Source organism: Triturus cristatus, chromosome 9 (assembly GCF_964204655.1).
Source record: "Triturus cristatus chromosome 9, aTriCri1.1, whole genome shotgun sequence".
Classification (NCBI taxonomy): Eukaryota; Metazoa; Chordata; class Amphibia; order Caudata; family Salamandridae; genus Triturus; species Triturus cristatus.
Window position 1 is genome coordinate 490,025,562 of NC_140592.1, and position 17,451 is coordinate 490,043,012.

The 17,451-nt window shown below is 42.3% G+C and overlaps 1 protein-coding gene across 1 annotated transcript in view; it reads right to left on the reverse strand.

The window, feature by feature from the left end:
- LOC146798192 (uncharacterized) overlaps positions 1–13,254 on the reverse strand; it is a 514,414-nt gene extending 501,160 nt beyond the window's left edge. The window contains exon 1 of the mRNA XM_085625464.1: positions 10,067–13,254. Coding sequence (XP_085481590.1) covers positions 10,067–13,040 — 2,974 coding nt within the window. The 5' untranslated portion in view covers positions 13,041–13,254. The remainder of the gene's footprint in view (positions 1–10,066) is intronic.
- Positions 13,255–17,451: the final 4,197 nt, after the last annotated feature.

Below are 17,451 nucleotides of genomic sequence, written 5' to 3' on the forward strand. Positions count from 1 at the left end.
CCCGCTTCTGCCTCAAACGAGATTACCCACAGAGAGCTAGGCATAAATTATGTCACAGACCTGATTGCATTGCGTCCCCTGTCCCTATGGCGGTCCATATGGGCCAAAGAAGAAACCAGGTTTACCCAGGAAGTAATTTTGGACTGTATCAAACTTGATCGGCATTCGAAAATCCCCTGGCTAAAACACATTCACTCCTGGTATAAGATTCTCTTTGGTCAGGATATTTTTAAAGATATTTTAACAAAATCGGTTTTAACAAAGCGTGACCTCAAAACCACTTATTTGGATCATGCAAAAGGGACCAGAATGAAGGAGTATGCAATGCAAAGTACGTTCAAATTATATATGGAGTACAACCTTAGCACAAGACTCCCATCCTACCTTACATTCGTTAGCATTAATTCTCATCGCTTCGTTCTAGCACGCCTGAGGCTGGGAATAGTCCACCATTTGGTGGCTTTCCCAACCGTAAAAAAACCCGGGTTATGTCTGTGCCCATGCGATGGGAAATCTAAACAGAGCATCTGCCACTTTTTACTTTTTTGTAATTTTTATACTGGTTTTAGAAAGTCTTATTTGAAGCAACTATTTTTAGAATATAAGATGTACAATACAAGAGCCGCAATACAATTGTTGTTTGATTTGGCTTCCCCGAATGTGTGCTATCGTGTGGCCACCTACATTCTAAAATGTATCTGGCACAGGAAATCAATTATTATATGATTTCCTCCTTTCGTTATCCCCGTTCACCCGTTGGCTATTACATTCTATGACTATTGGTGATTTACTGTTGAGTTACATTGTTTGTACGTGTATTTATTTTTGCACTGGCGTTTGCACAAACCCTTATTACAAACAAATTGCTGCTAAAATGTCTAAACTGAATTAACTCCCTCCTCAACAACTACTGCTAAAATTTATACAGTGACCAAATTTAACTCTGTAAACAAAAGCGATATACCTTATTGATTTAACAATATTGGCATGGATAGTGATGTAATTTTAAATGTTTCATTATTTAACTTTCATAAATTTGATTCTTAACTGTTTTGATGTATGTTGCTATATGGTTGTACTTGTACAAACCGAATAAAGCATTTTGACTGACTGACAAGTAACAAAGTAACACTGATTAGGCAGGACAATTACAAGCTTGCTTTCAGCATTGTCTTGATTACAGTCCTTCAGTGATTATAATACTTAAATATTTCTAACTATTGCTTACCTTAGTAATGTTTGCCTAGTTGCTTTGTTATAGTATTGTTGCGTTCTTTTTCATGACTGTACTATGTTAATGAATATTTAGCAACTGTGAACAGCATAAAGCATGCATAGCAAGATTCCATGTTTTAACAAGTATACCGAGTTATATCACAGTTTGAGTATTATGTACTCTATCATTTGAATTTTCATTGTAAACATGTATTGTGTTATTGCAGTGTTGTGCAGACGTCTGTGCAAGGACAAATACATACGTATTCCAACTACGATAATATTATTGTAAGGTACCCAGATTCACCCTAAATCACCTTCCATGAGCTCAGCCTTGGCTGTATGTCCAAACATGGCTAGGAGGCAATAATAGTTAGTGAGGTCAACTTTCGTTACAAGGCAAGTAGATGATGATCTGGTTAACAGGGAACCCTATCAGTCCTTTTATAATACTAGGCAGTCCCTACGACAAACACAGGAGAAAATGTTTGCTCAAATCCTGCGCTGTATCCACGGAGCGATCATGACAGAATATCTCCGTGGGAATATAGCGCCAACAGGCTTGTTGGTCACGAATGCACCCAGAATCTTTCTGGATGACCCCCTTTTTAGAAAAGAGTGGTCACTCATTGCATGGCGCTGTTCGAGGGATTGGCTTATCCTGATAATTAACACTGCCAAGCGCATATCGGATGCAATACTAATTAAGATCAAAACCAGTGAAGATCACCTCATTACAGAAATTAAACTATCACTGTATAAAAAGAAGCTTGAAGAAGTGAACAAAGAGATCATTGAACACAAGGAATATCTCATGCAAAAAAAGATTTCCAAATTACAAAAAGATCTAAAAAAATTTAGTCATGAGAAGGTATACCCTTACATAAAGGATGATTACAAAGGAGAGGACAATTCAGACTCAGGTTCTTCACGCAATGACCGGTCGGGATCTTCTGATTCCGAACAGGACAGTTGGTCTAGTGATGGCTCATACAAAAATTGGCAGAACAAACCGAGAAGACCGCGACGCGGGAACTTCAATCAAAGATTTGGACACCCACAAGTGTACCCCTGGTCTGGCCCATTTGGTCCAGTCCCATTTCAAGGACCGCCTCAGTTTCCAATGGGTCCTTACTTTCAGCCCGAATTTAACCAGCATTTTTTAGGACAGGGTGGAAGAAGAGGGAAACGAGGAAGACGCGGCAACAGGAGAGTACAGTGGGAGGAGGACAGGCCAGGACCGAACACAAGGAGCAACTCCAGAGACCAACCACAACCGGGGACAAGCACAATGAGGGATTAGTAGTTAACTTAACAGACATAACCCTCACCGCAGATGAGATGTCAGTCTTGGAAAAAGGCCTCGGATTTGTTCCAACTACCCACCTAGACAAATTCCAGTTACGCTGTGAACTTGGGGAATTTTTTAGGAAGATTAGACTCAAGGTCTTCTTCCAAGACAAGGAAGAAGTCATTAGCGATGGCGAATACACTGATCTAAGACCCAAATCAACCTTTTACCCACCTTCAAACATGATGCCACCAGAAGTACTGGCCTTTGAAGAAGCAGTTGTCAAAGAAATAGAGGAACTACAACCCAGAGCTGATTCTTTCAATAACCTGAGCAACAAAGAACGTTTGGCTTTGACTAAATTGCAAAATCGCACAGAAATAATAATAAAACCCGCAGACAAAGGGGGTGCCACAGTCATCCAAAGTTCAATGGCATACAAGACCGCATGCCTCACCTTGCTGGCTGACACTAAATTCTACAAGAAAATCAACAGTGATCCCACAAACAGATTAAAGACAACTGTATCGGCTCTGACATCAGATGCACTTGGGAAGGGATGGATCACTAAAAAAGAACACGCATTTTTGAACCAAGAGGAACCCAGAATTCCGCTATTTTACACCATTCCTAAGATCCACAAGGGTAAGGTACCTCCCCCAGGGAGACCTATAGTATCAGGTATTGGCTCGATTTTGGAACCTCTATCCCAATATACCGACTGGTTCCTACGCCCCCTGGTCAAACAGATTACATCATATGTACAGGACACTAAACATCTCTTGAATCTTCTGACCAACATCGAATATGACCCAACAAATTGCTTCCTAGTAAGTCTAGATGTGGAAGCACTTTATACAAGTATACCCCAGACCGAAAGCATTGGAGTCATTGAACAACTTCTGGAGAATGAGGAATGGCAATGGACTGCACCAAAAGAATGGATCATTACATTAATGAGATTAGCATTAACGGAAAATTTCTTCAAGTTCGAATCTCAGTTGTACTGGCAAATCCATGGAACTTCTATGGGGAGCACCTTTGCTCCTAGTATAGCATGTCTATACATGAGCCATTTTGAAAACCAATATATTTGGAATGCTAACCCATACACTATTAACATCTGTAAGTGGTATCGCTATATCGATGACATTCTTATGGTATGGCGAGGCGATACCCAGAGCCTTTCTAACTTCACTCTGTGGATCAATGATCTTAACCCTCATTTACGATTTACTGTTAACAAAGACAGAGAAACCATCCCGTTTTTGGACATCAACATCATTGCTAAAGATGGCACACTGAGTAGCTCACTATACAGGAAACCGACTGACAGGAACAGCCTGTTGAGATTCGACAGTGCCCATCCGCGATCTCTCAGGGAAAATCTCCCGGTAGGACAATTCCTACGCATACGTAGAAATTGTTCTGAAATTCGAGACTACAAGAAAGAGGCAAAGACACTCACTAACAAACTGAAACAAAGAAACTATCCAACTAAAATAATCGAACAGGCTAATAAAAGAGCACGGAATACTCCTAGAGAGGCCCTGCTCGAGACTCATGAAAGACAACAACCTCAAAATATGATCTGTGTTACCACTTTCAACTCGTCCTCCAACGATGTTAAAAAGATCATAAATAAAAGGTGGTCCATTCTCACCTCCAACAAACTTTCATTGAACAAACCCATGTTCTCCTTTAAAAAGAACCGTAGTCTGAGAGATACCCTGATCCATACAGACTCTTATGGAAGTATGGGTCACGTTCAAACAACACTATGGGATACGCCCCCAGTGACTGGACATTACCCTTGCGGGTCCTGTGTAGCTTGTGAATTCACTAGAGCTAGCAAAACACTTGAACTCGGCCTCAACACCCCCTGGGAGCAACGATCTCATACCAACTGCAATTCTGAAGGAGTCGTCTACCTCATAAAATGTCCATGTGACTTGACCTACATAGGCATGACCAGCCGCAAAATAAAAATTCGGATAAGCGAGCATAGAAGTACCATCAGACGCATGGTCACAGCTACCAGACTCACCACACACTTTGTCGAGAAACATCATAAAGACACTGATATACGATGGACAGTCATTGAGAAGATCAAGGGCACCAGGAACCTACAGAAAAGACTCCTAGAGAGAGAACAACGTTGGGTGTATCGTTTGGGAACACATGAAACAGGATTAAATGACTCTATACCGTGGAGTCAACTTAATAAATAAATCAACCCCTTGGATACTCCACCTGTTGACATTGAGCTACAGACACCCTGTCTGAACTATTAATTAACACTACTGACAGTGCACATCCCCGCTTCTAAACCACTTAGATGCTGGACGGGTTTTGTTTGTTACCAGTACGACAACACAATGGTCATTATTGAACCAACCATTCAACCCCCGCCTCTCAACCTCTGTATTCTAATTATGCATCAATGTCGAACCATACGTAGACTTCTATCGATAAATGAAGTAATGACTAAATACCAATTTTTAGTCTTCACGTCTGGGTATCGCTGGCTATTTACGTTCTACCAGCGGCGTTTTTAATAATTTGTAATATCTTGTTCTATTTAACTTATGTCCCATCCGCTGCTCGCCACACACGAGCGCCCAGTCTGGCAACCCCCCCCCCCTCCTTTTTAATTCCCTCTGGGTTACACAACCAGTTAAGATCCACTTCCATCTTTTGAGCGCCCAGACTTGCACTCGTGTCCTTCTTTTTTGAATCCTTTTTGACCCTCTCTGGGGCACATGGTTATAATACCTAGCGTAGATCGCACACCTTCAGTTTAGCCATCCATTCTATTATGAACCACAACTCCCATCTACCCCACACGCCGTGACGTCTGACGTCACTTCCTGTAACTAAGGGGCGTGTTTTTCAATCAAATGATTCCGGCGCGCTTTCCCCGTTATATATACCCGTCCCAGGCTTTACTACCATGCGAAAGCCGAGGACCAGAACCAAATAGGTAGCGGGCAGGGCGGTTGATCTTCACGAAGTAAGTACTTTTACCCGCACGATGTCCCACTCACTGTGTGTCATCCTCCGTTCCATGACCCCACCTATACGGAACGACCTGCTGTCATTTCTTCGTTTTTTTCTATTTACCGCGTGACACCCTTTCATTCACGGTTCCCCCAGGACAGCCCTATCTGGCCCCTGGTCCTGAGAGATTCAGTCTACCTTCCCGATTTGGGTAAAGTATAACTGTAGATATATCACGTATGAAAGTGTTGTGTGCATGTGTAGTATGTTATTTTTCAGTCACTTATTTATCTGCCCACCCGTAGCATAGTTCTTGGTATCGCCAGGAACACACATGGTTTTTAATGTGCACTAGTACCTGGAGACACTGTGTGCACGCTATTTTAAAAAAAAACAGACATCACTCTGTTATCGCTAGAATGCGAATCATCTTGCCACGCTCACAGTATGTCTGTCACAACTTCTACGATATGTTGCAGTCATTATGAGTGGCATGATAGGAGGACACTCCTCCTCACGTGAGCATGCGCACAAGGATCCACGCATGTTCACGGGCGGTAAACACCGTACCGCTCTAAGAGAAATGAAATAAGCGGCAACCTGACCGCTGGTATATTTTTATATGTTGTTTGTCTCTACTTCTTCCCTTACAGATGGAGCCTGGCAGTTTACACACATCCACTGTTAATTAAACCACGTGGAGCAGCTACTCTGCCCTCACTATACTGACAGGATAGGGACACCCCATTACGTGTAATTACACTCACATAGGGGAGTTACTTTTTTTGCCCTGAAGAAAGTCCTGGACCATTTTTTGGCCCCTTTTCGGACTGAAACATGTCGGCACTAGGGTCTTAGGACCATAACACTCCTAAAAAACCCAATTTTTTTAAGTATTTTAATTACCCGGACAGACCCAAGAATAAAGGGATACTGGGGATCTGTCTTAGGTATTTTATTTAGTTAACTCCCTCTGTCGTAGAACATATTAAAAGCACTCCCAACACTGTGGTCGAGCCCACCCGGACTTCTAGGGGTCTGGGTGACCCGATGATGAAGCATGACACCACTAGGGTGTGTGAGGGTAACTTAAAGAAACACTTAGTTTCCCCACGACCACGGTTGTATTAGGCACAACCTTGAATTCTCATTTCTCTTCCCCTATTCCTTTATTTTACTAGATCTCCATAGATCTGCTAGAGTATTTTTTGTGCATATAGTTTGTATGGGAGGATATACTCTACACAATCCTGCCTCTCTTACCCCCCCAGTCATTGGGACTTCCCAATACTTCTGATGTGTTATAGACGTCTGTGCAAGGACAAATACATACGTATTCCAACTACGATAATATTATTGTAAGGTACCCAGATTCACCCTAAATCACCTTCCATGAGCTCAGCCTTGGCTGTATGTCCAAACATGGCTAGGAGGCAATAATAGTTAGTGAGGTCAACTTTCGTTACAAGGCAAGTAGATGATGATCTGGTTAACAGGGAACCCTATCAGTCCTTTTATAATACTAGGCAGTCCCTACGACAAACACAGGAGAAAATGTTTGCTCAAATCCTGCGCTGTATCCAGCCAAATTTATTTATCAAGAATTAAGTTACTGCTACTGCCAACATAAGCTAGACTCGAACACTATGAGTGTTCAATGGGTTGCAGGCCCCAAGCCTTACACCCTTTTGATCGCGAGGTGAACACAAACTGGAAACTTGCCTGCAATTCAAATGTCTATCAAACCACTATCTGAAGATTTAAAGAAGGGTGAGATCGAGTTTCATTACAATCACTTGCTGCACCTATAGATTTAAGCCTACTTAACAATATACTGAGAGAAGGCAGGTTGGATTTGAACCATTTAACAAGCTCAACCAAAGCACACAAAAAGGCCCATAAGCGGATCCCTAAAAAAAAGCAAAGAGCCCAATGTTTATGTACTCCTAACCTAGCACATCTAGGGCTCCTTATAATAGGCATTTAATAGAACATTCCACAACAGTAACATTTCCAGACTTCTCCTTGCCTACAAGGCCACTTATCCATACACCAAACTATATTTAAATACATTTACCTGCATACATGCTCTTCTGACAGATGTAATAGTGCTGCAATATAGCAAAAGTCAAGAATGTCACAGATGATATACTAGCTCTCAAAAATTAGGATACCCCAGACCCAATACCTTACATGAGACATAACTGTTAAGGCGTACATCACACTCATTCCTTGATGTACTGTCTTAAAGGAATGTATGACGTTACTACGCATACATTCACAACGCGGTACTTTACATCGCGTTTGTTACAACTCAAGTCGTTACAACGACTTGCGCTGGAGGGCGCTGGACTTAGGAATAGTATGATTTACTAGTCCAACTCCAGTCTACATACAGTAGGGAAGGTGTTGGAACAGTAAATCATACTATTTGTTAGGTTAGAGCGCCATCCAACGCAAGTCGTTGTAACAACTTGCGTTGTAATGCCCGCGATGTAAAGGCACTGCGATGCAATGCCAGCGTTGTGAAGGATGTTTCCCATCTTAAATATTTATACTATGAACAAAGCAATGTTCTCTATCCATGCCAATCACCTTGTCTCATCTAGCTAGTAATGACGATGCTAAAACTGTCACACTGCACCCTGTAATGCACACTGTGCTCTCTCCTATAGGACTATCACTCTCCTTCGGGAAGCCTGACGAAAATCAGACTTTTATATCTGCAGCCTCTGGATTAGAACAGCATTGCCAGAGATAGATGCGCACATCACTGCATCCCAAGACACCACACATGATCACACTATAAACCATCAGGATCACACACACCCTATATAAATATGATAGTCCTTAATCATGGTTCTATCGGAGACCCAACAGCACTTGACGGAAGAATGTCATAACACACTATAATTCCATACAGACCTTCAAATGGGATCATAAAATAGCATAAGTGAAAACAGAACTATTATATATTGATGCGCACAATATATCAATTTAGCCCCAGAGGTCGCAAAAAGCAGCCAAACTAACAGGACTGTAACTCACCACAGTAACATACTGTAGAAGTACTCTGAAAATAAACCATAACACATCACAACATCATGTGCACAACAGTGCATCACAATTACCAACATATACTGTGATGCCTAAAAAGAAACTTCTACTCCAGCTGAGTAATGAACAACAGACCACACCAACAGCAGCAAAAATGCACTGGACATCTGTATAGCAATCTTGTGACACAGGTCACAAATCATTCCCAAGATCTAACATAATTTACCAACACACTATTATACACAAACCACTTTTAGACTAAATGTTAAACCTGCTTTCTACTAATCTCTAACAAACTCCAACAAATATCAGATTCAATCGAATCGATGGCATTCCCAGTATCATAAGACAAGGCACCAAGCCTACGAATATGCTAGGATTCCAAGGAAGTGGCCGTTAGTGACATACAAAAGTTTTTTTTTTTAAACTGAAAAGCATGGATCTAATGTGTATGGAACAAGGTACATGAAACAGAGGGCATTAGGTGATCAAGTCTTCCTGCCTGACCCGTTTACTATCCAGGTGTACACCACGTTACTCATTCAATTCGGTCAAAAATAAGAGCTGAAATAAAGGGCAACGGCTCTTCAACATAGGCTCCTGGTAGCTGGAAAAATGTTACAAAGGAATCATTTAGAAAAAGATATTCAAAAATGTTGCCTAAATTGTCTGTCCCAACAGTGACATTGAGAAATAAATCACACCAAAGTTGCATAATGTTAAGAAGGAATTAATCCTGAGGAAAAGGCGCACACGAAAATTGGATAAATCATATTGTTCGGTATATTTGATTTTGGGGTGAAAATCAAAACATTCCACAAAAACCATTACCCTTGTCAGATCAATTTCAATATCTGACTGAGAAAACTAAAGATTAATGTCCGAAAAGTCCACTCTAGTCAATGCCAATATGTTTACACCATAAAGATGGAACAAACAAATGGTGAAGATCCAGTAGATTAATGTGGGAAGAGCTGGACTTGGCATCAACATTTATTCTATCTTCCACATGTTGATTGATTCACTACTGCCCTGTTTCAGGATTTTTTCCCCAAATAAATGTTTAATGATTTTCCAACTTGTCATTCTGGGTATAAAATAGAATAAATCATATATTTTATTATGAGGGCTATCTTTATCAATTATATAAATACATAGAAGTCAGCTATGTGATTCTAATTTATTATGGTGGTCCTTACGATGGTCTTGCAGACTAGGAACAATAGAGACCAAAACGTTGATGCCAAGTCCTACTCTTCCCACGTGAATCTACTGGACCTTCATCATATTTTTGTAATCCTTACTGTGTAAAGATACTGACATTGATTAGAGTGGACTTTACAGACATTAATCCAGATAAGATATGGTTCAGATAAGAATTTATAGTTGCATTTCTACAGTGAGCAACAACTGATGCCACCGCCAACAACCTCTTTTTTTCCCTGTAACCCACCACGGACTATCTAGTCCAAGAAAAGAGACCTGAATCAGACCTGGACTCACCTGCTGGGAGCACGGAGCCAGTATCCCCCACAAGCAGGTTTTCACTTGTGTTTGCAGATTCATCATCGTCCAGATCCATTGGGCTGCCAGGATACTCTTGAGCACAGTCCTCTTGCTCATCTATGGTGTCAGTCTCTGGTAAAGTCAGTGCACCCCAAGCGTGATTTCCTTTTGTACCTGTTCTTAGTGACTCTTCAATTCCTTTCGCAGTTACTGAAGTCAAAGGCCCAGATAGCATTTGCTGATCATCATCCGACACAGATGTAACCAAAGGACTATCCTCAGGTGCCAACTCCTCGGAAACAGATGGGGCCAAAGGACCCTCCTCTGCCTGCTCTTCTGAAACAAATGGCACCAAAGGGTCTTCTTCAGTGACTTGCTCCTTCAAGCCAGCAAAGTCCTTCAAATTTCTCACTTCTTGTTTTCTGAGCAATAATGGGGTTTTAAAGCTTCCTACAATCATCTGGTTACCAGGAATGGACTTTCCCAACGAACTATCCTCTGCCACTTTTTTATGGAGACTGGAAGTGGCTCTCCCAACAACCTCTTCTGCTTTCAAAACCCCCTTAATCACCAGTTTTTGGGAACTGCCAAAGGAATCTGGTAGATTATTTGCGGTTTGATTTGGAGAACTGGCTCCAGCAGCCAATTCATCAGTAACGTTTTCTGGTGCAAATTCTGCCTCTTGATCATCTTCTGTCGTCATATGGCTGTTAAGCTTTTCCAGCTCCTCTTCCACTGTACTCTTTCGGAGACTAGCAAAAGCAGTCTCTGTTAGAGCGCCTGACGTAAAAGTGCCTGAAGACTGCAGTTTGTGTACTGCTTCGCGGTTCAGAGTGACAGGCACCTCTGGAAACTTTTCCACTGCATTCTTCTTTGACCTTGCAAGACATACAGAGCCCTCTTCTGCTGGGAGCTTTATAAGATTGATTGCAGGTCCCTGGCCCTCTTCACCTTTATAGTTCTGGAGACTTGTCAAAGCATGCATACTGTCTATTTCCAAGACCTTACGAGGACTGGCTAGAGCTTGAGGGAAAGTCTCTACTGTCTCTTTCTTTGGACTTGCTAAGAAATGTCGAGGGTCCACCTCTGCTGATCTATTAAACAGATCTGCAGTGTTCCCTAGTTCATTCCCCATAGACGGTTCTTTTGGAGTTGCCTGTGCTTGCAAAGAATTGGACTTTGCCATAGCAACAGGAATCACGGTGAGCTTTAAGGCTTCTGTTTTTACTAGACTCATTGGAACTTCAGATGACAGGGTTTCTCCATCACTCCGAAGCTCTGTGGAACTTCCGAGGGCTGGCAAGACCACCCCCTCTGCTGTCAGCTTCCTGGACTCCGAATCAGTCTGCAAATAAGAATAACCAGACAGCCCTGGTGTTTGCAGAGGTTCCTGCAAAGACTTATCCATCACCATATTTGAAGAGCCTTGCATAACTACTTCCTTGGTCCCCTGCTTAGGCATTTGTGGGCCACTATTTTTAGACTCAGCCTTTAAGAGACATGCAGAGTCTTTGCTATTCGGGCTCTCGGATGAAAGCTCCAATTGGCTGGGGGACATTTGTTCTTTTTTGATAGCAGTCTTTACAGGATTTTCAAAAGTTGGTGAAACTAGCACTGTCGAAGGAAGTGGTAAGGAACCATGACAGAGGGGTCTTGGTTCATCTTCTTTCGCAACATGGTCCATATCAAATGCCATCTGATTAAGATGAAGTACTGTTGATAAACATATTTTGTCCACAGATGTCATATTAATTGGACTATTGGAGACTTTCTCTTTTTCCTGATCTCCTAACAACTTTATAGGACTAGTTGGGGCCATCTCAGCTTCCTCATCTGCCACAAGGTGAATCTGAACTGGTTCTACAAATCTTGCCACAGAAGACATTGGAGCCACTTCCCTTTCCTCTTTAGACACGTTTATGTGACTTTCATAGTTGACGGGACTACCTGGAGCCATTTCAGCTTCTTCCTCTTCTTCCTCCGCTTTTTCAGCAGCAGGTTTCACAGCTCCTGATGGCACAAAAAGTCCTTTTTTCTTCTCCTTTACATAAAAAGTCATTGCCAGGGCCGACTGGGAATGTTCTGCACTTGCCACGTTCACTGAACTGATTGGGTTTGAAGCTAGTGGATGCACCTTAACAGGGCTTCCAGCTGCTGAACCTGAAACCACTTTCATGGGACTAGCTGGGGCGGACTGTGCCTCTTCGTCTTCAGCTACCATCATGAGACCCCATGGAGATAGAGGTTCATTCTGTGCTGATGCCATCTTCGCACAACTAGTCGGAGCCTGGTGCAAATTCTCTGTTCTTGCAGGGGCTGACTGGGCATCATCTTCTGATCTTAACTCGATTGATTTTGGCAAAAGGACACATTCCTCGAGGGACCTCGAATGATCATCCAAGCTTCCTCTATTTTGGCATTCTTTCTCTTTCTTTTCCTCCACAGCAATACTGCTGGAGTCGATTGCATCTTGCCCTTCTAAATTTACAGTGCTCAAAGTGGCTTCACATGTCCCCAAATCCTGAATGCCTGAGCCACCTCCATCAAACTCCTCTTTCGTCGGCCCTCCGGTGGCGTTAGCAGGGGTCCTCTCAATGGCCGCTGCCTGGCACCCATCCGATAAATTAGGAGGTGTTCCTAGTGTATGCCATTCTTCCTGGCGCCTCTCAGTAAAACCTACTGTAGTCAATCCTTCAAGACTTTCATCAGACCCTTCCATTGATCTAACAAAGATCGCTCTCATCCCAGTTTCCTCCACAGGATTGAAAGTTCCTTGTTGCGCAGCACCATCTGGTGTTATCTCTGCTTCCTCCTCTTCTGTGGACCCCAGGACCTCTTCCTCTTCTGAGACTCCGGCCGCCGTCATGTCTCCTAAGCCTTCCTTTTCGCAGAGTTGACTCCCGGGCCAAAAGGCTGCCTGTTCACCCCGATGAGCTGCAACTGAGCGCTCGTCCTCTCTCTCTTCAGCCATCTTGCGAAGACCAAGCAGCAGCTCGTTCCCTCTCCCTAACACTCATGAACCACCGAAAACACGGGACTGGAGAGCGGTAAAGGAGCGGAGAGCTATGGGAGAATGGGAGACAGTGGCGACTGCGGATGAAACGTCACGAACAAGCACTGACAAGGGGACGGAGAGACACCGTGTTAATGAGGTGGATAAACATGGCGGCCATTTTAGAATGTTTAGACGACTGTTAAATAAATGCACAATAATAACCTGAAATAGTAAATCTAAGACTCATGCCCAAAAGTATAATGTGATATAAACTCTTTTTTAATTGTTAAAACGTAATGTTTGACAAGTAGTGTTATATTTTAATCTAATTAGTGAATAGGTTTCTTGACAACGTATCATTTTCGGTGTGGTTTTCCTACTAACAAGACTTAATATTCGCAATTTCGTTTAAAAATCTTGTTGTTTTCTTTTTAAACGATACTCTAACAAGATGGCCGGGCTTTTGTCTGCGGGAGGGGGCCAGGCTACAAAACAGACCTGTCATTTCACCCCTTAAACGAGGATAATATAAGTCATATGACTCTCACTTGGTTTGCCATGTTCCATTGGGACGATGTACTTTAATTCTCCTTTCTTTTCTGACAATAACGCGCACCCCCGCGCTGCTTGCTTTATTGGTTAGGGGCCGAAACAATAAGGTAATCGTGGAATAGATGGAAGTTAATCGTGGAATAGATGCGAAGTAATTTCGCTATTGCCATTGGCTACTAGGTTAGTCGCTACTACAATAGAAAGAGGACCAGTAGTGTGAATGGGACTTTCCTGTACATTGAGGAAGAAACACTGGTCTATTTACTGTTGTATTGTAATGTAGATTTTCCAAGTAATTTAAGAAGGAAAGTCTTAATTGTATTAAAGAGATGGAGGTGAGTATTATGCTTCTCCAATCTTACATTTATTTCAATAGCAGCAGTAGTCAAGAAAATATAAAAACTACATATCCCATGAGGCTTCGAAACAACTAGCCAAAGGGAAACAAAAGCAGTTCTAATAACAGCCAATGGGGTGACAACATTACCTATAATACCTAGCTTGACTGAAAACAGTCCTCTTTTCTTGAGCCAGAAGCTTTAAAAATAATTTTACTTATGCTTTTATTAACATTGCATATTCAACTTACATAACACTCCAGGAATATGGCAGTACAGCTTTCATTTTCTGGCATCATAGTCATACATGCCAACATTTTAGAAGAGTAAAGTGGGAAATTTTGAAAAAATAAACAGGAGACTGTATTTCTCCCATTGACTTCTATTGAGGCCTGAATCTGGTCTATTGGCTGAGGGATTTGCAAGCATGCTGCTGCAGGATTGGATATCAGAAACGCAAATATACTTTTGTTCCTTACCTGTCAGGAGCACAGAGAAAGCACTATGGCAGGCAGAGAGAGAGTGACAAAAATGCTGTGCACTGGCCTACAGGATCGAGTTACTGGCAGTGCATACTCCGAGTCACACAAGACCAGGACCTATTGTATACATGCATACACAAACCTTTGAGGGACTAGAGATTGAGACTTCCCTCACTCTCCCAACCAAACTATAGAACTAACTACACGAGAAGGACATAAAACCAGCTACTTTATAGAGGACTGGGAATGTTGAGACTAAAGACATTAAAGGGGGAGAACCCCTACTGGAAAACCAATAGGGTTGTTAGAATTGCCCTCACCCACTTAGTAGAGGCATGCTTCATCATAGGGCCCCTAACACACCCTGGCGCAGACCTAAACTCAGGGTGGAACGCATATTTCAAAAATTCAAATATATGCTTTTTTCTATACTTGTCAGGAGCGCGGACTAATCGCTATGGCTGGCAGAGAAAGCATGGCAAAAACGTTGTGCACGCTCCTGCAGGAGTAGGTTACTGTTCAGTGTATCATCCGAATCACAAGACCAGCCCCTGCCATCTGAAGCCCACGGAAAAATTAGGGTTTCTGCATGCAGGAATCAGGAGGTGGGAGACTATTCCTGAAATCGGTAGTCTCCCACCTGCCTGAATCAGGAGGGTTGGCAAGTATCCAATAGGTACGCATCCTGAGTGTGTCTACTAAAGGCAAGTATTTACATATACTTATTCCTACCATTTGATTAACTAAACTAGGAGGGATTAGGACTGTAATAAGGGATATGTATCCTGAAGAAGGCCAGTGACCCAGAAGGGCGTTTGGAATTGGCTGAAACATGTCAGTAAATGCAGGCAGTGTAATGGAGATGTAGCTCCTCCTATATATCCGGTGATCATATTTTTAACCCGGTCAAGGGGGGCCCATAATAAATAACAATTTGGGCACTCAGACAGTTTTAAATATCTTTTTCGCTGCAATAGGGATCCCTCTCATGAAAATATGATCTGATCCTGCAGCAGCACACTTGTAAGTCCCATACTCGTCACTAGACCCGATAGAAACCGCAATATAAGTCAATGGGAGAAATACATTCACCTGATTATTTTGAAAAATCTCCCACATTCCTCTTCCAAAATGTTGGCATGTATGCAATTGGCTGAAGCCCGCCAAGGAATCGGGGTTTCAGCATTAGGAGGCGGGAGGCTAGCCTTGAAATCGGCTGAATCGGGAGGGTTGGCATGTATGCATAGTGTATCTTCTCCCCTCCCTCACCCCCCCCATCTGTCTTCATCATTGCTACCACACTCATGATTTAGTCTATTTATTCCTGCCGTGGTGATGAGCTCCCATCTTGCAGTGCTAGCAGATAGGTTGTGGCAGGGTCTCATACATCTCTGGGCCTTGAGGTTGTCGGCAATTCTTCCACACATACATTCAATTGATCTCTACAACACGCAACATCCTTCAGACATTGTTCCACTTTAGGAGCTGCCTTCTTTCCCTAGTGTATAGCCATCTGTCTCTTGGCTAGCAGTGTAATGATAGCTCTCGGGCCACATACGTCCTAATGACTACCAAGAAGGTGAGACGCTCACTCACAATGCTAGATGTTTTGTTTGTCCAGGTGTTCAATCTTGGGTTACTGCGGTGTATTGGCTTTTTACTACCCTGTTGTCTTACTTCTTGATGCTTTTTGAACCTTATATTGGTCTACTATGAGTATGGGTTCTATTTGTACCATTCTATATCTCTAAAGCCATTTCTGCTTTTCAGCATTAGTATTAGGGTTTGCGTATTTTTGCATATTGTTGATCTGTATGTTCTCTCAGTCTCTTTTATTCCACTTTTCTGATGCCCATTTCTACATCCATTATTCAAAATTTTAATTTCTCTTTTTTTTTTATCCGATTGTTCTTATTCCTAACTTTTCTAATTTTTTCTAAATTTTTAATTTTTTTCTGGTTATTATTTTTCTTTTCTTCTTCTCCCACCATGTGTGTATATATATATATTCACTTAAAAAAACATAGGTTTCACACATGTTATAGTTAGGTGGATATTTCACTCGTAAAAAACCAATGAAATTCCACCGTTAAAGTTAGTTCAGATAACTATAACTCGCGCGCCCGCAATCCTCTGCTCATGACGTCACATATTACATCACTCATGACATGGTCAGTGGCATCACTCTTGACATCACTGATGACATCATCCTTGTGATAGAGTGGCGGTCGCACTGAAAACAAACAAAATGGCAGCCGACACTTCCTGATTTTGACCGATTCGAACGTTGACTGACATGTAACAACCAATCAGAATTACGCTCGCGCACGTTAGGGTGCGCGCACTGTGCGCGCACGGTGCGCGCACGGTGCGCGGCTATAGATATGTATGTGCTTTTAACTGCAATTTTCTCAGGAACTACTGAACAGATTGTCTCCATATATGTAAAAGGGACATCCCTGACCTGAGGACTACCTCTCTGCCAAATTTCAAGTAATTCTGTTCAGCCGTTCGGGCTGTACCTTCGACTAAAGGTCCTATGGGAAAATGCATGGGGAAAACGCGTTTTGGGACCCCCCTTTTTTCTCGGCCCCGCTTGACGAATCCCCCCGAGACTTTCAGGGTAGGAGCTGAGCGGAGCGCCCCATTAGTTTTGAAAATTTCGCGAAGATTCGTCAACCGGCGCCAAAATTATTCAAAATAGAATTTTGAGATTTCCTATGGAAACACGGTCCTAACTATAACTATCTACTGGCGACCGCCAGTAGATAATATATATTCACTTAAAAAACCATAGGTTTTACACACGTTATAGTTAGGAATTAGCATTTAAAAAACCTTGCAAATTCACTGAAAAAACCATAGGTTTCACACATGTTATAGTTAGCTGGACATTTCACTCGTAAAAAACCATTGAAATTCCCCCGTTATAGTTAGTTCAGCTAAATATAACTCGCGCGACCGCAATCCACTGCTGATGACGTCACATATTACATCACTGTATTCACTAAGATA